This window comes from Podarcis bocagei (assembly GCF_964188305.1).
Source record: "Podarcis bocagei genome assembly, chromosome: 2".
NCBI lineage: Eukaryota > Metazoa > Chordata > Lepidosauria > Squamata > Lacertidae > Podarcis > Podarcis bocagei.
This window is the reverse complement of record NC_138126.1, coordinates 72,095,163-72,120,022: the sequence shown is the minus strand read 5'-3', so window position 1 is coordinate 72,120,022 and position 24,860 is coordinate 72,095,163. Positions and strand designations below refer to the sequence as shown.

General features: G+C 44.0%; 1 protein-coding gene across 7 annotated transcripts in view; it reads right to left on the bottom strand.

Moving 5' to 3' along the window:
- Positions 1-24,860, bottom strand: part of KLHL3 (kelch like family member 3) — a 49,278-nt gene that overhangs the window by 11,730 nt on the left and 12,688 nt on the right. For 5 of the 7 annotated variants that reach the window (XM_081185572.1, XM_081185573.1, XM_081185574.1 and 2 more), the window contains 5 exons: positions 16,172-16,285; positions 11,922-12,028; positions 7,752-7,873; positions 3,012-3,174; positions 934-1,043 (listed from right to left, as the gene is read on the bottom strand). In XM_081185572.1, the coding sequence (XP_081041698.1) occupies positions 934-1,043; positions 3,012-3,174; positions 7,752-7,873; positions 11,922-12,028; positions 16,172-16,285 (616 nt within the window). Of the gene's footprint in view, positions 1-933; positions 1,044-3,011; positions 3,175-7,751; positions 7,874-11,921; positions 12,029-16,171; positions 16,286-16,985; positions 17,263-18,313; positions 18,335-24,860 lie in introns of those variants that run through there. The other 2 variants (XM_081185577.1, XM_081185575.1) reach the window with 2 other exon arrangements.

Here is a 24,860-nt window from a genome sequence, read left to right as displayed (position 1 = left end):
CCCGCGGCTTGCGCAGAGCGAGAGGGGTCGGTGCGCACCAACCCCTCTCACTCTCCAGGCTTCAGCGAAAGCCTGCATTTGCCCCATAGGATGCACACACATTTCCCCTTCAATTTTGGAGGGGGGAAAGTGCGTCCTGAAGGGGAAGAAATACGGTAATTCGTTCTGGAGGTCCGTTCTTAACCTGAAACCGTTCTTAGCCTGAGGTACCACCTTAGCTAATGGGGCCTCCTGCTGCTGCCGCCGCTGTGAGATTTCTGTTCTCATCCTGGGGTAAAGTCCTTAACCCGAGGTACTACTTCCGGGTTAGCGGAATCTGTAACCCGAACTGTTTGTAACCTGAGGTGTTTGTAGCCCGAGATACCACTGTATCAGAAAGTTTAAGTAATCACATAAAGCTTATTTACCGTATTTTTTGCACCATAACACTCACTTTTTTCCTCCTAGAAAGTAAGGGGAAATGTCTGTGCATGTTATGGAGGAAATGCCTATGGGTGGCATGCCTACGGATTTTCCTCCTCTAAAAACTACATGCGTGTTATGGTCGGGTGCGTGTTATAGAGCGAAAAATACGGTGACTATGCTTAAAATGCTTTTCCCTATAGACCCGAGTGACAGGTGGTTCAGCATGCTTGTTTGACTGTCTTGATCCAAGACAGCAGTTTCTAAACCAGGAACCCTCCAAATACTGATGGATTCCCATCAGCCCCAGCCAGCACAGCCAGTGGTCAACAGGAGACATAGTCCAACAACAGCTGGAGGCCACAGGTTCTCCACTGTTGCTCTAGATACACACATGTTTTTAAAATGTGTCTATTTCTGGAAATATTGGGGACTATCTGCTTCTAGTGCCCATATATTTTGTCATTCTTTTGCTGAAAACACTGCAATATTGTTATATTTCTGCATCACAGACTGTGCAGCGGGCCAAACCTTTTCTTCTGATGAAACGGTTAGCTTGTCACTTGATATCAAACTGCAAACTTGGTCTAGGCTAAGGCTAAGGAATTCTTCACCAAGCATCACCTCAGGAAAATGCTGCTCTGTTCAAAACAACCAAAAGTTGAGAAAATGAAGGTTACAATGAGTCTAAAGAAGGTAGTAGAAGCAGTAAATTATATTGCAATTTTATGTTGTGAAATAAGAAGAAGAAGAAGAATGACATAGCCTGCACAAAATTACCACAAGCAAGGAAAGAGGGACAACTCCACAGCCACAGTGATAATCACAGTCTGCTGTTGTGCACATGAATCTCTGTATTCAAAAACAACAAGCCCATACCTTGGGGTAGAGCACATACATTGCTTGCCAAAGGTCACTCCTGTCTGAAACACTGCTGTCATAAGTGTTTGCAATTCTGTTATATGGACCAGTGGCCCTGGTTCAGTATAAAGCAGCTTTCCTATGGGCAGAAGCAATCAGAGTTGCCTGTAATAGCCTGGGAAGCTGCCTGCTACAGAGGTGGAGTTCTCTATTAGCTATTGAAATGTCATCCCTATATTTGCCAGCAGGTGGCCCTTGCAAAAACAAATCTCAGCCAAACCATGCACAATACACTGGTCTACAGGCCACCCTTTAGGGTAGAAATGTAGGAGTGTGATAATAATTTTGCAAAGGCAGAAACTTACACTTATGAGGCCCATGTCATTTACTTTAAGTCACTTTTTCAAAGGCGATTTTTTTTTCTAGTAAGTGACCTCATCTGCTCCCTCTTACTCACTTTTAACATGCAGATATTTTGTTTGACCCAGTTAATGTATAGCCAAAGCACTTGGATAGCATTTTTTGAACGACTTTTCATTAACATTACATAGGATGCTGAAGTAAAAGGGCTCATGAAGGCCAATAAAACAACAAAAGCAGCTCTTATAATTACCTAACAGCCAGATCTAAACTGAACGCAATACTTGCCTGGTTAAAGATTAAACAATTCTAAAAATCAAACCTTGAAGAGTGAGCCATTTGTCCCAGACACCAGTTTCTCCTTTGCTTATTATGCTGCAAGCAAGTGACTGAAAAGGTTGCAAGTAATTTGATTCTAGGGTGGCCATATTTGTACTACTTCCTAGAGGCCTGTCCTATATCTGAAAGGTTGTCAGAGGACAGTCCTTTATTTGAAGGATGGTCTGGTACAAGTCTGATTTAAATAAAAGAGAATGGCGAGACCTTGAAGTTGCCCATCAATTGTTGGTGCCTGGATGCAGAGCAGGAACATTTGTCACCATCTTCCTCGTTATGAAGAAATACACTGTATTTCCATTTAAATTATAGTAATTATTTCTAAATTTGCATCTGTACATATACATTAGCATATGAAAATTTTAAATGACTGTCTTCTCCTGTTCCCTCTTTTGCAGTTACTCATTTCATCTATTTCTGGTGCTGCATTAAGTGGCTATCTTATTTAACACCTGCCATTTTCTAATCACTGTGTTTCTAAGCACAACTGCAAATGTCACTGTGAAGGCGGCTAACTGAAAGTAGGTCTAACGTCTCAGAGTGCAAGATCCTGCTTCACTGTAAGGAATTTTAAGCCTATGTGTTGGAAACACTTTATGTGAAGGCTATCAAAAATTTAACAGACAGCCAAAAGATGTTCCTGGGCTCTGTATTTCTGTCTTGCCCACTGGGCATAGATCCGATTCATATTTTGAAAATCAGTAACATTTCCAAATAATAGAGGGTAGGTGACACATAACATTGCTGGTGCAGTCCTCCTGTATCCATCATGGATGCTACCAAAGGCAGTATAAAGTCCAGGATGAGCAGGTACATCAAACTATGGCTTTAGTAACATAGAAAATGTCATTGCATCTCAGTACAAAACTGGAACCAGCAGCTGATTTTGAAAATGACAAAAATTCTAAGTATTTCTACCCTTTTATGTAGATTCAATCATCTGCTTCTCTGCCTCCTCCCTCATTCTTTGCTTATGAGGAAGCAAGCAGGAAATTGTCCTCCAGGCATCAATATTTCAAAACAAGAGACAACTTGGAGGCGTGTTTGTTCACCTGCATAGGCGTTGGCTTGTTGCAACAGTTCAGTGCAAGTATGCACATCTGCAAAGGCGCGAATACCAAGGCAATTCGTGGGATGGAGCTGAGATTGAAGAAAGTCACAACAGTTTTGTCGAACATCCATTAGCTGCAATAGGCTGGCTGCTGGTAACAAAACCTGAAAGGCAGAGGGAAAAATGGCAGAGAATGAACACTATACTTCGCCTTCTTGGATAAATATTCTGTTGCAACTTGCTACAGCACAGTTGAGGAAGAGACAACGAAGCCATTTCAGAGTCAGAGGACAGGCTACACATGACCAAAAAGAGAGATCTCATGCAGGCAGTCATCCTTTTTGATATCTCCCTTTCCCTTCAAAGAGGATGAAGTTGTGGGACAGAATTAATAGTTCTGATATGTACGTCATAGCAAATCCACCTAAAATTACAGGATTTCTCATAAAGATTAGTATATAGAGTAGGTGGTGTTCTTAAAAAAGCTAGAATACACTGTGCTATTTTTACTTCTGCATTTTTGAAATTATCCCCCACTGAATAAATCATTGCTCATTACCTCATTCTTCACAGCATTTTGATTTTACCACTATGTTCAGGCCACGTCCCCCATTTGTTGTTTTTATACCACACTGTAAGTGTGCACGGCTTCCTTATGGTGTAGAAAGAGCTACATGTTATTGCCCTGCATGTTTTACAAGCCATGCTCTCCCCCAGAACATACATTACAAAGCTGATACAGCCTTTACCCTCAGGAGAAATTATATACAGTCATTGTAATGAGCAATAATTTAACATGTACAGTAGTTGCAGCTAATCATGAATACAAAGAATGTGGTCCTCAAGGTCAAAGAAGCCAGTCACCAATAGAAACTTTACATCTCCACAAAAAAACACACTTCTTTATGAATGGCACTGGTACATCAGCACCTGCTGTCCAACTTCACTGTGAATCATTTTCCATTACAGGCAGCAAACTGTTTGTATATCCAAAGGGCTCATACTGCTGAAAGAATCATATCTGTATGTGACATTCTGGTGATGTCAATGATATCTACAGTACTGAATGAAAGCAGATTGAGAAGATGGCCTGGGGCACTTACATTTGTTTATCTGCCAGGAAGACTCCTCACCAGCTTTAGCAATGAAAAAGCCGTTTTTTAAAAGGCAATGGCCTTTAAAAAGCTAAACAGTATTAATGTCACTCTTTCCCTCACTGCTAAATATGCATTTACTCTGTTGGAATCAAGAAAACTCATAAGCAGGTCTCCAAGGAATGATCTAGAAAAGCATGACAAATATCGTTAAAGACTTACCTTGCCATTACACTGTGTTGGCAAGAAGAAAACTGTGTTCATCCACTGCCTCAACTCACTTCATCCCAAAAGAACAGTAGTAAAACTGCAACGTGCCCTGGGGTGCATTCACTGTACTATTCCAGCAAGAAAAATCCAACCCAGCTGGATCACACAGGAATATTACAAATCAGTAACTTTTTCAGAGAATGCTAACCCCCAACAGGCAACAATAAAACACAGAAATTAATTAAGCTATGGGCTCTGGCTCCCAAACACTTTTGATTCCTAGCACAGATTAACTTAAATTAGCAAAAGGAAACTAATAACAACTGTTTCTTTTTTCCAGCAATTTCCTAGAACTGCTTTGGTGTATTGGAATTCCACTAATATGATACAAGTTTCAGTGTAGTTTTTGAACAACAGTTCCAAGTAAAGGGCAAATTCACATCTATGCTAATTATCTGTGAACCACATAGCCCCGTTTCTTGCTACAAAGATGGCCTAGATTGCCTACCAGGGCAGTAGTTCAGGATCATACTTACCCTCCTTTTCTTGTGCATTCCAATTCCCTTCCTCACTTCCCAGGTTGTGAGAACTATGTCTCAAACAAGGTCTTTCCTGATCCACAGTACTGGACCCTGTTATTATTGAACACTTGTTTTTATCTGTTTTTATCATGCTGTATTATTGTTTTTATATTGCAGGCCACTTTGAGACCTTTAAACACTAAGCGGCCTGCATTGCAGGGGGTTGGAACAGTTAGAATTGTATAGCCGGAAGCGACCCTATGATTTAAAGGGCTTTCAAACAAGCATATAACAACTATAATGTTCCATTTCATACAAATCAGATAAACTATGGTTAACTACAAACCACAGTTTGCATCCAAACAAGAACTGGAAACCACAGATCAGACTGGGATTCTGGTTTGTATTAAAACTATGGCATACTACGATAACCATAGGTAAAGGTAAAGGTACCCCTACCCGTACGGGCCAGTCTTGACAGACTCTAGGGTTGTGTGCTCATCTCACTCTAGAGGCCGGGAGCCAGCGCTGTCCGCAGACACTTCCGGGTCATGTGGCCAGCGTGACGAAGCCGCTCTGGCGAGCCAGAGCAGCACACAGAAACACCGTTTACCTTCCCGCTAGTAAGCGGTCCCTATTTATCTACTTGCACCCGGGGGTGCTTTCGAACTTCTAGGTTGGCAGGCGCTGGGACCGAGCAACGGGAGTGCACCCCGCCGCGGGGATTCGAACCGCTGACCATACGATCGGCAAGTCCTGGGCGCTGAGGTTTTACCCACAGCGCCACCCGATAACCATAGTTTGCCTTATATTCTGATGAAATGGCAAACTAGGTACTGAGAACCAAACAAAGAGAAGGAATGTGTGAGCGCACAAGGAATGGTGCCAACATCCTTGGTTGTGATGTCTGAACAAGACCATCGCCCCTCGGCTTTGCCATTCCTCCCCCCCACCCCACCCCATATAAGAACAATAATAATTAACTTTTAAAATTCCACAGATTGCTTATATACTGAATGTGAAATTCTTCAAACATTCTAAATTGTTACATAAATGACTGGAGCCAAATGACTGCTGCTCTACAGCACTTGATACAATTATTCAGCCGTGACAGAAATTAAACTGGGTTGGGAATACTTGTATTAAATAGCAGAGCAGGGACCACCTGGGACAAAGTGGCACTGGCCTGCAATGTTTCCACTAAAAATACACAAAGACAGGCAGCAGCATTATCCAATGGTGCAAATATCTAAGCGCATTACTTGTGAATCCACATGATCTTTCAGCAGCAGGCCTGTCCGTTAAAACAGAGTTCAGGACCTTCAACAATTATATCAGTAAAGCATTCAGCCATATCACTTTTCAAGGGCCAAATCCAAATTATCAAAACACAGAAGACTGGCACTGATTTAAGTTAAAGTGCTTTGACCCAGGGTGCTTAACTTGTACCTAAGTGATTGTCATGATCTACATTATCTTCTTATAACCCACCAAGGAACACGAGAAACTGCCTCACCCCAAGTCAGACAAACTGCCTCACCCCAAGTCAGACCAGGTCCATGTAGCTCAGTAATGTCTACACTGACCAGCAGTGGATGGATCTCCAAGGTTTCACACAGGGGTCTCTCCCAGCTCTCCCTGAGATGCCATGGATTACATCTGGAATCTTCTGCATGCAAAGCACATGCTCTCTTACTAAGCTTTGGTTGATATGTTCCAAAAACTCAAAGGGCTCTGAGGGTTAAGTGAAGATAGGGCAGCCAACATGGTGCTTCCCAGATGCTTCAGACTACAACTCCTACCACCCCGACTACTGGCTAAGCTGGCTGCTGGGAATTGTAGACCACAGCATCTGTAGGGCACCAAGTTGGCTACCCCAATGTAAAATCTTCTGATAAAGGTACCCCTGACCATTAGGTCCAGTTGCGGATGACTCTGGGGTTGTGGCGCTCATCTCGCTCTATAGGCTGAAGGAGCCTGCATTTGTCTGTAGACAGCTTCCGGAGGTCATGTGGCCAGCATGACTAAGCTGCTTCTGGCGAACCAGAGCAGCGCATGGAAACGCCGTTTACCTTCCCATCAGAGCGGTACCTATTTATCTACTTGCACTTGACGTGCTTTCGAGCTGCTAGGTGGGCAGGAGCTGGGACCGAACAACAGGAGCTCACCCTGTCGCAGGGATTCGAACCGCCGACCTTCCAATCGGCAAGCCCTAGGCTCAGTGGTTTAGACCACAGTGCCACCCACATCCCAAACCATGAATATAAGCTCTTAAATCCTCTCTCACTCTACAATTGCAGTAGTGTAACATTACCGATTCCTGATTTTACATCAATGCTGTACAAAATCTTTTAAATGCACAATATTTTTGCCCCTAGAATACTAAATCTAAGCAGAGACAGCTGGAGAATGGAGAAAAAAATATTACCAGTGTAATCACAGTATTTCCCACATATTATAGACTTACTCGTAAATGTGTGTAGAAAGCTACCTTAAACATCAAATTTGCCATTCAGTTACAATGTGACTACCCAGAAGATGCCCTCTTTAGGGAAGACGTGTAGAACATAATTTAATTTTATAAAGAAACATTGCAGAATTCTATTGCTGAACATAATGGTTGTAATGATGGTGATATGACCTGATTTCCAGGCACATCCTGAAAGATCTCTAACTTCAATTCCTAGGTAATCTTTTATTATTGGAGTCATTTTAATCTCACCTTTAAAAATGAAAAATTATGAAGGCAACTTACATAAGTAAAACACTAAAGCAAGTTCATCATAAAAACTATGTACAAGAAAAGGCAGAAAATCACTCATGGTAAGCCTTGGGAAATAATTTTTTTTAATTCAATTTATCGATCTCCCCAGGAAGGGAGCCACCACTAAAAAGGCACCTTTAAGCTCTCCTCACCTGAACATTTTCTTCTGTGACCTCTATCTCAGCGGTGTAGATGTAATCAATCAGCTTACTTAAGGTTAGTCCATCAACATCTTTGATCTCGATCTTCTTTGCTTTGCTTTCAGTCATATCTCCTGAAATTCAATTTTAAAAATAATTCCCCCCAAAAAATGTGGTTTGTGTTTCTATTTCCCCCACCCCCTTAGGTTCAAATGAGCACGTAAAGAAATTTCTACCTATCCGTCTTAACAAAAACAAAAATAATTTTAGCACATTCTAAACAGTGATCCCATTTCTAGATGTCTAAGAAATACTACCAAGTTTATGATTCCCACTTTCAAAATTACTTTTAAAAATCTGTTTGGCAAGTTAAGGCATCTCTGCTGCACAGCTTTGAGAACAGACAGCTACAGTTCATATAACTGAAAAGCCAATATTCTTTTCTTTTTTAACAATGTGTTTTAAAGCAGCTGGCCCTGTTTGATACTCTTCCATGAAGAAAGACAGAAATATTCTTTGTTCCCTTTTCTACATTCTTAAAAGGAACAGAAGCCAACAGGCTACTATCGTTATACTCACTCAATAGGATTGCTCTTCCTTTGAAGAAAACCTGTCTACAAAAGAAAGGAATTGGTAACTTGCATGTATCTTAAGATTCCATGCATTTATTTTGAAGTAGTACGTTCCACTGGAAAGTACGTCCATGTCTATATTCCGTGACACAGCCTTCAAATGGGAGGTCTGTATAAGGGACAGGCCAGAATATCTCGTGTCCACTGCAAGTTGTACCAAATGTATGTACTTTTGAATGGCTTTTCTCTTATGTGTGTGAAACAATAGAAGTTATTATGATGGAAGTTGCAAATTCAATTAATATCTTTCTATTACAAGTTCTACTAGCATGATATTGTCAAGCTTCACAGTTCTACTCCTGTCTTAATCAAGTGGTAAGGATTCCCTACATTTGCTGACATTGTCAGGTGGTCACCTGCACTAGTGATCCAGGGCAATTGACATCTGAGGAGGGAAGGCACTCCTCCAACCTGAAGTGTTCTATGGCTGGAGTCATCTTCTGAGGTAGTGATGGGGAACCTGTGGCCCTCCAGATGTTGTTGCACTACAATTTTCATCACTCACCACTGGCCATGCTGGCTGGGTATGATGGGAGTTGAAGTCCAACAAGCTCTGGAGGTCCAAAGGTTTGCCATGTCTGTTTTAAGAAATACCATCCCCTGCTTTTTCATGTTGCAAAATACCAAGTGTTATTTATTTTTTTGAAAGATTGAAATACCCGTATCTCTCGTGGAGGAGGCACACATAGAAAGACCTCACATGATTATCACAGGGTCTGGGTTGATTTATGAAGGGTTTGGCGGTCCTTGAAGTATTGCGGTCCTGAGCCATTTGAGGCTTTATAGGTCAAAACTATCACTTTGAATTGGGCCCAGAAACTAATTGGCAGCCAGTGTAGTCCAGCCAGGATCGGTGTAATATGCAAGCCAACTCAATTTATACAGTGTGATTGCTTAGTTGTGAAATATATACAGTCCTAGATGTAGGTAGCTGTTTGGGGCTTTAACAGAGGAGCTGCAATTGGTCCACTTACTAAGAGGAAAAATTTGCAATCTCTTATCATTTGCACAAGCTGCCACCCCATCCATGGAGGGAGCAGCTTGAGGGTGGGCGTTTGAGCTCATACTACATTTATTTTTGCTGGCTCTTCTTTATAAGTGCTATAGAAAGAGAGAGCACTGATGTCAGGCAAGGCTCTTTTGAGCTATTTGTGTATTTGATGTATTTGTACAATAGCTGAATACCTCTAACTTTAGATCAGTTGTGCTAGAAAGCTTGAGACTAGGTTTTATTGTTGTATAATTTCCCCTCTTTTCAGTCATTTTATGCAGCTGAAGGTCAGAGGTCAGCAACTAAATCAGCACTGAACTGGCCTGTGGGCCAAACACTGAACTGAGGGGGTCATAGTTTTCCTCGATCTCATTCACTGGTGGAAGAAGTATGGTAATTGGAAAGGAACTGTTAGGGTGGCAGACGCTGCCCTGTGGAACTGCCTACCAGTAGAGGTTCAGCAGGAACTATTCCTCCTTGCCTTTGGATGTCTTTCGTTTAGACAGGCCTCCTCAACATGAATTTCTTTTATTTTAACCAATTAGAATTTATTTATGCCTTTTCATTGATATTTCTGTTGATTTTGTTTTTATAGGCAGTATTCCCCTTTGCTATTTTTGTTATGGAAGTACAGATTATGACTTCATAAATAAATGAACCCATAATAAAGCTGTCTCATACATGGTCTGAAAATTTGCCCATCTGGCCCACTGCAGTCTTCTCTGACTAGCAGTGGCTCTTCAGGGTCTCAGGCAAGAAGGATGGCCTTTTCCTTCACTTGTTTAATTTAACTAGAGATCCCAGGGATGGAACCTTCTGGCTACAAAGTACATGCATTACTAGAATCTTTCCTCTTTTCCTGCCATCTTAGGCCAAGAAGGACTGTGAAGAGGCTGCTGTTACAAGTTCATACTGGCATCCGTAGTGAGTATTTAAAGGGAGAAGGGATGAAATAGGGGCAATCACATGTGTCACTGCTTGGCAACCACATAAGCATCTTTTAACTTAGTTTATTGTTAATCAAGAAGCAGAAAGGGATAATGGCATGGTAGCATGGCAACCACATGACTTTCACCTCCCCTGTCCTGCTGTTTTGAATTAAGATTAGTACAGAAGTGGTTGCCACTGGTGCACCTTAATTTAAAGTGACGCAGTGATGATTAGGATTAGGTCCCAACCTCTTCCATCTTCACTCTGGGGCCAGAAGGCGTCCTTAAAGAGCCAGATCCACCAACTGCTCACTAATTTAGGTCCTTACCTACATTTCACCTTTGCAGGAGTCAACCTGAACAAGTAGTATCAGCACAGCTATTAAAATGCACTTTAAACTAGCATCTTGCTACTTCTAAGGGCCAATTCTCACAAGACAAGCGTCTTACATGGAAGTGTTCTGATTTTTTTAAAAAGCAAAACCCTACATGGACCCCACATGTTGAATGTCACATGAGATGAGTACACAGATGTCTGTCTATTTTGCCACTCACCACTTAAACAAGGAGGAAAGTAACTACGGTTTGCAACTGCAATAGTTATTTCAAAAGCAGAAAATCCACACCTTACCTCAAAAGCAAGCTATCGGATGTAAAATATATTAATGATGCTATATACTTCCACAATTAAATTAATTACCAAACCATTTTCTGTAAAACAGTCATTCAAAAATCTGTGTTATTCCCCATGCAGTGTCTTTTGTTCTCTTGTAGCAAAATTCATAAGGACTAGTTCACATGTTAAAGCTGCTACATACAGAGGGTGAGACAAAGCAAAGAAAGAGAGGCAAAGTAAATGTGGTGGTGGTGTTTTTGCAGGATTCAGAGACAGCACACAGGCTGAATCCCCACAAAATATCCCTCAAATCTCAGCCTCAGGCTCACCTACAAACCTGAGCCCAGGCCCATGGTAGCCTTAACCTGAAAATGGTCTCCATTATGGAGCTTACTCCGATCTTTGACATGCCTCACCAGTACAATCAAGTCTGGGATGAATGCTCCTAATGCTGGATACAATACAGTGGTGCCTCGCAAGACGAAATTAATCCATTCCGCGAGTCTCTTCGTCTAGCGGTTTTTTCGTCTTGCGAAGCAACCCTATTAGCGGCTTAGCGCTATTAGCGGTTTAGCGGCTATTAAAGGCTTAGCGGCTTAGCGGCTAAAAGGCTATTAGCGGCTTAGAAAAAGGGGGGGAGGGGAAAAAATCGCAAGACTTTTTCGTTTTGCGAAGCAAGCCCATAGGGAAATTCGTCTTGCGAAGCGCATCGAAAAACGGAAAACCCTTTCATCTAGCGGGTTTTTCGTCTTGCGAGGCATCACTGTATCTGGAAAGGCACACAAATGGCTGTTTACATAGTAAATTATAAACCTCATGTTTACTTCCCCCCACCCCCCATACAGAACACCTTTAAAAACAGTCACAGGCCTATACTCAAACCCTAGTGGATACCAAATAGAACTAATCTGCATCTTAGAATCTGCACCCTACACTAGCACCCAACACATAGCTTGACTCCAAATATATTTTAATCAGCAAATAACAGTTATTTGCTCAAAGGCCCAAAGATACCTGTAAACATTGCACAGAAATACGGACTGCAGGCTGCCAGGACAATACGATGGGCTTCGATCTCAACATCTTCAGCAACAATCACCACATCACAGAGAAGCCGCTTGCTGTGAAGACACCAAAAAATCATGGTTTCAGAACGTGCTTCCAAACTGTGCTTTCTATATGCAGACTTGAAATGGTCTAGTTTCCTTGAATGACTCTTCTGCTATACAGCACTATTAAGGGGGATGAGGAGGTGCTTGCTGTAGCCTCTATAGGCAGCCCTCTGGAATATTCAGTTCATTTTTAATTAACAAACATGACAATTTAGCTAGATTTCAAGGTTATAGCCTCACAAATCTTATTTCAATATGTGGGTGAATTCAAGATCCAAGTGTTCAAACATACAAAGAACTGTTAAAAAAAAACCTCATCCATTTTGATGAATACTGAGCTGAATATATTTATATCTACAGCTTATGCAAAAGGTTTTTTCCCTCTGTAATTATGTGTAGGTGTCTTAAGACCAGTAATCCATTATTGGATGTCAAGTAATTTTTAAATAAATGGGAATAGCATGAAGAAACATCTTTGGAGGGGCTTTGTCTTTTATTCAAAGCAGTTGGTAACACAGCAGTAGCCTCATCAGTCTTGCATTGAGTCTCCTCCCTCTTCAAGCCCTTCCAAAAAAATTACCCCCAAAGAGAACACACACTTACCTCAGACCTCCTACATTGTCCTCAAAACAGAGGCTAGACCACACACGAATGGTAGAGAACCAGTGCCCCCCCACCAGATGATTCCCAACACTGCAATGCCTGCTACCAATAGGCCTGCTAGGAGGAAGAGACCATTTGTGACGGCTGCCAAGAAGCAGATGTTGGCAACTTATTTCCCTCCCAGCCTTTCTAGTTTGTACATGTTCCCTGTACAAGGGGTTTGCAAAGGGACTTAGTGGGCGGCAGCAGCAAAGGCCACTGTAGCTCAAATTGTGCATTATCTGCTTGGGGAGGCCACACACAAAAAGGACTTGCCACTGGGATATCCCAGGTGGCGAGGCAGCAGATACAGAGAATGAATAGTAAGAGCAGGCAACACAATAGAAAGGGGTAAGGAAACTCTCCTCCCTCCCATGCCCCATACACCCCCCACTGATCCCCTAAAATAGCATCCTAGCCACATAGCGCACACTAACCTCCAGCCACTAGGGTTCTTGCAGCACACAAGTCTAGCACACTACACAACAGCTAGGGAAAGGAGGGGACTCCACAGGTTAAGCTAAGAAGGAGGCCTCTTGCTGGCTTTCCGCTACTAAGGTCACCATGTCTGGACAAGGGCCACCTGTTCTCAGTCCATCCTCTGTGACAGTGAAGGCTCAAAGCACAGCTGCTATCACTGACACTAGCCAGTCCAGGAACTCCAAGCTAAATGGGAAGGTGGAAGCACCTGTTATTGACATAATACCTACCCACTATATACTTTACAGTGTGGGGAGGAGAGGAATGCAAGGAACTCTGCCTGAAATCTTATAAACTAAGGGACCCGATGCATTTGTGGCCGCTTGACCTCCTACAGGAATGGCCACTGGCTGACCCAGCAGAGATACGTATAAAGTGCAGCTCCCCCCCCCCCGCTCGCCTGTCCCCAGTCGTCATTAAGTTCTCACTGGTCCAGCCCTGCCATGTGCGTAATATTGCCATGGAAATCAGCCTTTGCTAAAAACAACAGATTTAAGGCATTCAAGCAAATGCCACAATTTAGTTCTACTACAGCTCAGCAGCAGCAGGGAGCCAAAAGCATAAATCGGTAATAAGCACACAAGGAAAGAGACAACAGAGGCTTAAGGGCAGCTGTAGTCTTACATGTTCAAAAGGGCATCATGCACAAGAGAAGCCATTAGTTTCCGCAAAGAGCAGCACTGTCATACGCTCCCCCATTATCCCCCACTGCACTCAAGTTGCAAAAGGAATAAGCTAATATTATATCACTCCAAGTACATATTCCACATAACTTAGGCAGCCAAGTACTCAGGCACATAAGCAACTTTACTCCAGTCCCCTCCTGTTCTGTGACAGCAGACTAGAAGTAGAAGCTATCAGCCCCAAGATAACGGGGGGGGGGGTGTAGGACTCTTCACATAATGCTGATGCCCCTTTTGACATTACAGACATGACGCGGGGAGCTGCTGTTCCATGTGTTCATCTGATAGCATTGCCATAACGCTTAAAAGCACACCACCATTTGGATCATTATCAAGGAATTTTTGCCCAGCAATTTGGTGGCAAGCCTTTATGCATTATAGCATCTGCAGCAATTCCGCAACCACCTCTGAAGAGTGCTATAGTCCTGCCATGGTCAGAGTGTATTGCAATTCAAGAAAAGTCGTACCACTGAAGTCAAACGGAATCCGTTCTGGAAGTCCATTCAACTTCCAAAATGTCCAGAAACCAAGGCGCAGTTTCCAATTGGCTTCAGAAAGGCAGCCAAAATGGCTGCCTTGAATTTATGTTTCCTAGGGGATCTGCATATAGTATACACCATATCATAGGCAATACAATAAGATTTTGCTGCACATGTTGATATGCACAAATCTGTTATGAGCCAATCAAAGTCAAGCACTTTTATGTATGAGAAACTAAATCTCATCGGATAGCAGGGAATAAATATCTGACCCACAAATAACTCTTTAATCTATCCTGGGCACAACAGAGACATTTTGGATTTATTTACTGCATCTCTAAATAATGTATGGCAGGCAGATATGTAATCAGATTAAGCTCAAGAAAAGATGACAAACTCAGACACACAGACCCCTATCTTAATTACATACATGATTATTGTTTACCCTAGAGCCAATTTTTATAGACAAATGTGGGGCCAATGATGGACTGAACAAGGAATTGTGGTATTTAAAGCAAAATAGACTTAACAGTAGAATAACATAGAAACCTAAACAGGCTCTTTTAGCCAACATGAAATTTCTAACTGGTGTGCAAAAGGATTGGTAGTCAAACAGAAATCAATTTGCCCTAACCATTTTTCTCTGCAATTAGGCGTAGGTGTTGTAATACGTGTAACACTAGATTATCGCTTTTTAAATAACTTTGATCTTCTGGAAATCTTGATTATGTGGTGATTTGCACCAAATGAAAAAGCACACCGAGCATTCTTTTTATTTAAAGAGAGATTCTTTTACTGTGGGAACATTTGAAAATGTTTAAGTGGGTTTATTAAAAAAAATTGTTTTTAGCAAAGCAGCCACAAGCACGTTTGTGTAAAGGGAAGCAGCAGCAAAGGCCTCCAAACATGTAATACTATGCTTGCTTCTTTCTACTGAATAACCTGTCAGCTATTTTGATTTGTACTGAAAGTACAGTGGTACCTCGCAAGACGAAATTAATTCGTTCCGCGAGTTTTGTCGTTTTGCGATTTTTTTCGTCTTGCGAAACATGGTGTCAGGAAAGTTTTGGAAAAGCTTCAAAAATCACCAAAGTCTTTAAAAACCTCAAAAAAGGCTACCACACCGCGTTCTATGAGTTGCTCCTCAAAGTCAAGTCGCAACTGTATTAACGGTGTTAAGAAAAAGGAAACAAACTTGCAAGACGTTTCCGTCTTGCGAAGCAAGCCCATAGGGAAAATCGTCTTGCGAAGCAACTCAAAAAACAAAAAACCCTTTCGCCTAGCGAGTTTTTTGTCTTGCGAGGCATTCGTCTTGCGAGGTACCACTGTAGAATAATTCCAAGCCATTTCAAATATGCTTGATATCCTCCTGTGGCTGACTTCAATATCACAAAACACTCACACCAATAACGTCACACCAGTAACACTGGGGGCAGCAATGCTTCTGAATACCAGTTGCTAGAAACCACAGGAGAGGAGAATGTCCTTGTGTCCAAATCTTGCTTGATGGTTTCCCCCACAGGGATCTGGTTGGCCACTGTGAGAACAGGATACTGAACTATAGATAGGCCACTGGCCTGATCCAGCAGGCTCTTCGTGTTCTTATTAAGTTTTGCATCAAGCGACTGATCTGAATAACGTAAGAACTTCCCACACTAGCATAAAAGCACCATCCTTGTGTGAGAACTACCTGTGTGATCTGGGAGACCGACATAACACAGAACTTCATATTTTGAGACACAACCCTGCTTCAAAGCAATGCTTGAACTGAACCTCTTTTTTACAAAGTAAATATGTAACTTAGATGCCTCCTGTTCAAACAAACAAGCAGCAAGTGCATGACAATGCAAATTGAGCACAAGAAGTACCTCCTTAGTTCATTCATGACTTTGAATGCCTTTCCCATGTGACAAGGATTGATGGTCACTGTTCGCTGGTCCTTATCTTCATCTTCCTCAAGTGGTTGGGGGGATCTCTTGATGCTAAAGACAAGGGGGGAAAGGAAGTTGAATTTTTTTTAATTCTCAAGAAATAAGGGGAAATATTACCCAATAACAATTCATGCAAAACTACTGGCATGCTCACTGACTGTGGTATCACAGTTTCATGGTTTTATTTGGCATTGGCAGCTGTCTCCACTATGTTCTGAAGTGTAACTAGAGCACCCTTTTAAGATCTCAGCTATGCTGTACATACCTTCTACACAACTATGTGAAATATGTGCTAGAGAGGCATGCACAAGTTTTTTTCTGAACTGATACAAATATTTGTGGATCCTAGACTTGGGCATTTCACATTTCAAGTAAGACATATGCATATCTACCCACTTCTGAAAAAATTAAGAAAGGCAAATGGAAATTGATCATTTGGGTTTCAAACTACAATGGTCAGATTACAGTGGTTTTATCATTGATCTCTTATCTACTGAACACACACCCAAAAAAAACGTCAGCCCAATACTTTTTATTAAACCTAGAATAGGCAAGTGTATAAACTATTCTGCCCATTACCAAGACGCAGGAATAGTGTGAGTCACACATCCTTTTTCCATGCATCCAAGCACTGTGCAAAGGAGAACTTGCACATTTTCTCTGCAGGAGTCACGTATACATCCTCTATAGTTAACATGCAAAACAACCCAATTAATCCGTCTGCCCAAGACTGAAGGTCAGTTCATGTTACCTTAAAAGGAATGAATGTAGGCGTACAGAATGAGTTTTTTTCACTACATGTCCAGTTCCTAATGTTTCAATAGATGTACATCTATTATGTGGGCACAAACAACTGTCAACGCGCAATGGAAATCAGGACTTAGTTAAGCAGTAAAACAAAATGCACAACCACCTCACTATATGCCATAAAAATTAGTCCATGTGTCCTTTCTGTGTAATTTCATGGTCTTATGAACTGGACCTTACATAAAAGACCCCAAACCCTTGTTTAATTTAAAATGCATAAAGTTACTCAGAGTTAATGTATTTCCTTAATGTAAAAAAGGCAGGTTATAGATCTAAAGGCAATGGAAATAAACAAAATAATCTTGCCAAACCAGTTTCCCCTCTAAACAAAAAGACAAAACAAAACACATTCCCTAACAGCACTGCCAATACAGCTGTATGCAAATACTTCCGCAAAGGGCCTGAACCATTTCCTAAAGAGAGAGGCCCAATTTAAACATAACGCTGGGCAAGACAGAATTCAGCCATGGGGTGTTCCATACACCGGCTTCACATTTAAACTAGGCCATCAGCCCCTGCACATGCGAGCCACAGACCTCTGGTGTGGTAGCAGTGTATGCACAAGGAAAGGCAACACAGTTCACAAAAAGTGCTGGTGAACAGAATGCTGCAGTAAAGTTTGCCTTACACACCCAACATATAGGTTAAATCGAGCTCGAGATTCCTTTGATAACATTTTGTAGAATCCTTCTTGCTGTTCCAGATATATTTCTGCAAACCTTACTGTAGCTCTGTTTTTATCACGACCAGTATATATTGTTAGCAAAAAAAAAAAAGGCCCATGAAATACCAGGAAGGAGGCTGAGGTGAAAGGAATGTTCCAGTATCTTGCCTCATCCCTTTCTAGTACACTTCTATCCCTTTCAGCCACCTCTTCATTCTCTCTCTCTCTCTCTCTCTCTCTCTCTCTCACACACACACACACACACACACACATTTTTCCATGTATAAGACTAGTTTCTACCAAAAAATTATGTTTAAAATTGGGGCTCGTCTTATACACAGGTAGTGCTGAGGGGTGTTTTCTTAATTTGGAGTCCCCAAAAATAGGGGGCGTCATATACATGAGGGCGTCTTATACACAGAAAAATATGGTGTGTGTGTGTACACACACACACACATAGAGAGAGAGAGAGAGAGAGAGAGAGAGAGAGAGAGAGAGAAATATTCCTGTGGCACTCTCTTCCATCCACCCATCCAAACAAGCCTCTGGTTCTTTCCCACAATACAGTACTTTAGTCTTCTGTATAGGAATGAATGACAGTTACCTACTTATGTAGGGGGGAAAGTAGATGTATGGCTGGGCCAGTTATTATAGCAGAGGCTAAACCCTTTCTTAGCCCCTCATGTTCTGAGGCATTAAGAATCCATATTGCTCCTAACTGCACAGCTGTCTTCCTCAGTAATTCTAAAGGAGGCCTGAGGCCTGTGTCCTTACTTGGGATCTCCAGTATGTTAGGATATTTCCGTTCCACCTTAAGAAGGAAGCAGGTTGTTGTGTCACAGCCTGCATATTTCCTGTTCACAGGAAGTTTACGTTTTGTATATGCTTTCGTTCTCTCTCTGTGCCTGAACATCGAAGCAGGCAGTCATGTTTTTTCTTTGTTCTGACCAACGCTGAATAAAGTTGTAAATAATGCTCTCCTGGGTGCATCTTTCGCTGTGCGAACTCTGCTGAAAGAGCGTGCACCAGCCTTGGAATGTGGCATGTTATTTCTGAGGCACGTGTCGCTAATTGACTGATACTGTATCTACGGGAGATTGATGGATCGTCCGGAGACGACGTGGAGTCATGATGGCCTTTGTCTCCCTGGCAGTATCCCAACACAGTATAGCCCATGACAGTTAACAAACTTCACGCCATCAGGGCTTCTCCTTAGCTGGGGAAAGAGAGCTTTACCTTCCAGTGACTACTACCACACACCTCAACACCCGTTTCTTCCCCACTTCCATTTAAATTAGCTGCACAGCGGTCAACGAATATGGTACTTGGAATATGCCAGGATAGCATAGGCTACCAAGGCAAAATTGATGTGAATTGCAGAGGCAGAAATTCCCTTTGCTCCTGGGAAAACAAACATGGGTGATGGGAATGTTCAGGATGTTGGATTGAAGTGGTTGTTGTAGGAAGCAGTGCTGTGCAATAAATCGCCATATCGTTGAATACCGGTATTGAAATAACATCGTGGTAAGTGTTAAGGCAATATACTGGTGAACAAAAGGTGAAGACTTAACAGCTTTGCTCTCTCCCTCCTAACCAATAAGAAATGATGACAAGTGATATGAAATGGTGATAAACCCTCACACCTCTACATCACAGCAATTAAGTTACTTGAGGAGGGGAAGTAGCAAGGTCAATGGGGGGGGGGTGGCACAGAGAGAGATCACGGCCTAGAAAGTACCCCAAAGTAAAGACAATAAAGACAACACTCAGAGGGATACATTCAGTCCTAGGCCTGAGGGGTCATATCAAAAAATGTTGTCCTGTGAGCAAAAGGACTTCCACCAGCAAAACAGGATTTCCACTCCTGCACCAGAGGGTTGGGCAAACCCTTGGAACAGATTGGGGGGTGCCGGGGTGGGGGAAGTCCTTGTGCTAATTGGACAACTTTGCTAGACTCAAGTCATGGAACCCCACTCCTATTCTACAGAAAGAAAAGCTTTCCACCCTGGTTTATATGGTGGGAACAAGGACTGCTCAGGTGCTTGGAGAAATGAGAGATAACTGGAAGACAAGGAGCATAGTGGCACAAATGTTGGGGTAGCACACTGGAGCTGAATGGCCAGTTGAAACCAGGGTGGTCCTGGCAACAATATTATTGGGGTGGACCCAATGCACCTGCTCAGAGAAGCGTTGGACCCCCTGAACCCATTTGCGTTTGACATACCTAGAGTAGAGTGGGATAGAAGGTTGAAAGATTGTTGGCAACTGGCTAACAACTGCTTCTTCACCCTGCTCTCTCTTTCCACAGTCACAATGTTTTAAAAACTTCAGAACTTATGTTCAGTTTCCTGCTTCACATTTCAGCCTCCACCACCAACCTGATAATTCCACAGCACTTTCATGGATGCAAGTATGTCCACTTTGAAATCACATTTGGAATTCCTTAATGGAATTAACCAACAAACAAAATGTTTCTCCATGACCCAAGCTCCCTAGCAGCACTGTTGGAATATTTAAAATCAGCAATTTGAATATTAACATTCTGTGCTCTGTTTATATGCCTCTGATATATAATAAGCCTGCTTGTTTTAAAGCCCTGCCACTTCACAAACAGCAAACCCTTCAGCTTTCATCCTTGGACCATACAGAGATACAACAGAATTAAACCTGATAAGAGTAACTGGGAAGTAGGAAAATCAGAGAAAGACACAAGCAGAGGTGGAATGGGCTGCCTCCTTTATAAGCTGGCGCTTTCTGTTCACAGGAACATTTAATTAATTAATTTCTCCTGGCATACTAGCAGTTCTTCCACAATATACTACTTTTGCACTCTAGCATACTACCTTACTTTCAACACAAGGCTCTTCCTCCCCCGCTGCCCGCCCAAGAGGAAACATGTATACTCACCAAACAGACCCCATGTTCTCTAGTCTTTTTGCCTCCAATCCCTACAAAGCCCACAGATACGTGCAGCTCTTCCTGCTTAATTTACATGCCAGCCAGCACATTGTGAAAGCTCAGTTCTACTGTTTGCCTGACAATTCACCCTTTCACGCCAGTGTTTGAGGACAGTGATGTAAAAGCCTTTTAAGACAGAGCAACACTCACTTTGGTGTTAGCAACTTTTTTTCTGCAGGGTTCCCCACCACACATGCAACCTATATGTGCATAGAAAAGTGCAGACATTGAGTGTACATAGGGATACAGAACAGGTCTTGCCACTGCATTGCCACTCCCACCCGCACCTTACCTTCATGACATGCAGGCATGTGAACAGTATTGTTGATTATGCTATTATAAATAGCAATGAATATGGTGTTTGTCAGGCTGATCACTTGATATTGATGGTACTGCTAATATAAATGTGGAGGGGCAAAGGGGGTGTTGAGGCACATAATGAGTCATTAGAAAGTTGAACTGCTTTTACCCACTGAACAGAAACCCTGAAGATGATCTAGTACCGTATTTTTCGCACCATAGGGCGCACCGGACCATAGGGCGCACCCAGTTTTTAGGGGGGGAATTCAAGAAAAAAAATCTTTTTCCCCCCCGCAGCCCCAAAGAGCAGTGTACAGGCTGCACACAACCTCTCCCTGCCGGAGGGGTTGCGTGCAGCTATGGATCAAGCCAAGGCAGCGAGCGGGATGGATCCCGCTCGCTGTTTTGGCTTCCCCTTTAGCCCCGTGCAGCCTCTCCTTGGCGGAGGGGCTGCACAGGGCTTTCCTGGCTTTACTGGGAGGTGGGGGGATTCCCTCACCTCTCCCCAAAGCCCGCAGAAGCCGTGCAAACCCTTTAAAGAGATCACGGCTTCTCCTGGCTTTCCTGGGAGGCGGGGGATTCCCCCACCTCCCGCAAAACCGGCAGAAGCCACGCGCCTTTTAAAAGGGCTGCACGGCTTCTCCTGGCTTTCCTGGGAGGCGGGGGATTCCCCCGCCTCCCGCAAAACCAGGCTCCCCCCCCCCCAGCCTTCTAACCAAGTCGGGGGACAGCGGCAAAGGCGCGCTGCGCCCCTGCCGCTGTCCCCCGAGTTTGCGGGGCTGGCGACGGGGAGGAGCAGGCTTCTCCCCCCGCCAGCCTTCTAGACAAATTGGGGGACAGCGGCAAAGGCGCGCTGCGCCCCGCCGCTGTCCCCCGAGTTTGCGGGGCTGGCGACGGGGAGGAGCAGGCTTCTCCCCCCGCCAGCCTTCTAGACAAGTCGGGGGACAGCGGCAAAGGCGCGCTGCGCCCCTGCCGCTGTCCCCCGAGTTTGCGGGGCTGGCGACGGGGAGGAGCAGGCTTCTCCCCCCGCCAGCCTTCTAGACAAGTCGGGGGACAGCGGCAAAGGCGCGCTGCGCCCCTGCCGCTGTCCCCCGAGTTTGCGGGGCTGGCGACGGGGAGGAGCAGGCTTCTCCCCCCGCCAGCCTTCTAGCCAAGTCGGGGAACAGCGGCAAAGGCGCGCTGCGCCCCTGCCGCTGTCCCCCGAGTTTGCGGGGCTGGCGACGGGGAGGAGCAGGCTTCTCCCCCCGCCAGCCTTCTAGCCAAGTCGGGGGACAGCGGCAAAGGCGCGCTGCGCCCCTGCCGCTGTCCCCCGAGTTTGCGGGGCTGGCGACGGGGAGGAGCAGGCTTCTCCCCCCGCCAGCCTTCTAGACAAGTCGGGGGACAGCGGCAAAGGCGCGCTGCGCCCCTGCCGCTGTCTCCCGAGTTTGCGGGGCTGGCGACGGGGAGGAGCAGGCTTCTCCCCCCGCCAGCCTTCTAGCCAAGTCGGGGGACAGCGGGAATGGCGCGCTGCGCCTCTCCCGCTGTCTCCCGAGTTTGCGGGGCTGGCGAGGGGGAGGAGCAGGCTCCCCCCCCCCGCCAGCCTTCTAACCAAGTCGGGGGACAGCGGGAAGGGCGCACTGCGCCTCTTCCGCTGTCCCCCGAGCTTGTGGGGCTGGCGACGGGGAGGAGCAGGCTTCTCCCCCCGCCAGCCTTCTAGCCAAGTCGGGGGACAGCGGGAATGGCGCGCTGCGCCTCTCCCGCTGTCTCCCGAGTTTGCGGGGCTGGCGAGGGGGAGGAGCAGGCTCCCCCCCGCCAGCCTTCTAACCAAGTCGGGGGACAGCGGGAAGGGCGCACTGCGCCTCTCCCGCTGTCCCCCGAGCTTGTGGGGCTGGCGGTGGGGCTCTCCTGAAGCCTGGAGAGCGAGAGGGGTCGGTGCGCACCGACCCCTCTCGCTCTCCAGGCTTCAGCGAAAGCTTGCATTCGCACCATAGGACGCACACACATTTCCCCTTCATTTTTGGAGGGGAAAAAGTGCGTCCTATAGTGCGAAAAATACGGTAACCTGTGAATTGACACAGAAAGTATTGGGTGGTGCATTTACTTCTAGTTCTGCAGACAATAAAAAGCACCCAGGGACCTTGCCCCATTGGAGCACCTGCTGGTAAATGCACCAAAGTCTCTCCAGGGACTTATTTCTAAAGTTTACAAAATCAGATGTAACCATAATGTCCCTAGAAGAGCTGAGTACAGTGGTACCTCCGTTTGCAGACGGGATCCGTTCCAGAGGTCCGGCCAGATCCTGAGGTTTTTGCAACCGGAAAGACCATTTCTGCGCATGCACGCGCAGCAAAAACCCGGATATACTTCTGGTTTTGCCGCTTACATATCCTGAAGTTTATGTAACCAGAGAGATACGTAAGCGGAGGTACAACTGTATTATTTGGGAATATGACACAATGAATTTTGGCTGTATAACCTTTATTAGATGGTTACGAGGATTCAAATAACAATTTGCAATAAATATAAAGGTATCCTGGTGGCAGTGAGGTGCTGGATATTTCTGGAAGGATTGTCATTAGAAACCTAGTATGAATTGGTTTGGACACTTGCTTTTGCTGAAAAGCCGATGTGTCAACTGAAAGCAGCCAAAAGACTAATGGACTGGGACTCATTCTGTGGTACACAGCACAGCTTTATTAAGCATCCTTCAGACGCAAAAAAGGCATTGGAGGGACTTGCTTGAATGATCAAGAAAACATACCACTGTCACTGCCTAACCTTATTACCCAGTCATACACAACTGATTTTTGTGGTGCAGTTTTGTTAAACATACAAGATACTCATTTTAAAACCTTTTTCTTACAAGGTTTTAAATAAAAATTACAACCACCAAACAACTGCTATTGCTGAAATATTTCAGTCATTGATCACATTAGTTTTTCTTGCTCCTGTACCCAGACTATCACATATAGTAAGTGATTCAACAATCATATGAATTTATGCTCATTTGTCACACACCTGGCAGCACACATGGAGAGCAAGTCCTTTCCTACACATTTTTACATGAGTAGCATTGCTCCATGCACTATGAAGAATTGGTTTTGAACAACATTCCAGAAAGGAGATCACTGCTGCTGTTGACAGCTCAACAATTTTCATCAGGACTGTCAAGTTAATACTATGGTCCTCAACATTTAATTCTTTCTGCATACTCCCACTGAAGAACTGCAAGTGGACTGTGCTACTGGGAAGACCATTGGGATTTGTCTTTGATCACTAGAATAGGGTTGAAACAGAAATATGATCACTGAAACAACAGAGAAGGCGGCACTGGGGGAAGAATACTTGCAAATAGCTATGAATATAGGGTATGGGGGTAGAGAGAAAGAATCACTTCTTTTCAAGCAAAAATTAAATCTAAACAGCTTTTTGTTTAGCACTATTTAGATGCAATACTGCCATAAGATTTGATAAGACTAAGGCAACACTTTTATGCATTTTATGCAGCACTTTTTATGCATTCACTAGTTCTGACTGCATATTGGCCAGAAAGGGAATCTCATTGCTTGGGGTACGTGATCAGCTTTCCAAAATTTCAAAGACACTTTCAGCATCGAAAAGCAGAAACAGCTTGAGCAGCTTTTTGGCAAAGTCAACTGGTACTTTGCACCAATGCACAATCATAACAGTGAATGCATGTCAGTGAGAACGGAAAGACATGTAGAGGAACCCAACACTTTCCATGGATAACAGATGCCTTGAGACAGCACACATAGCACACATGCCATCTACCAGGCTATCCCCGTAGGGAGGCAGTCACTAGTGAAGGTACTCCCATCTGTCAGCATGGGCCTGGAGTCAAGAGCAACATGGAGTTGTAGAAACCACATGGGATTAGTCTTCCACAGTCTCGGAATT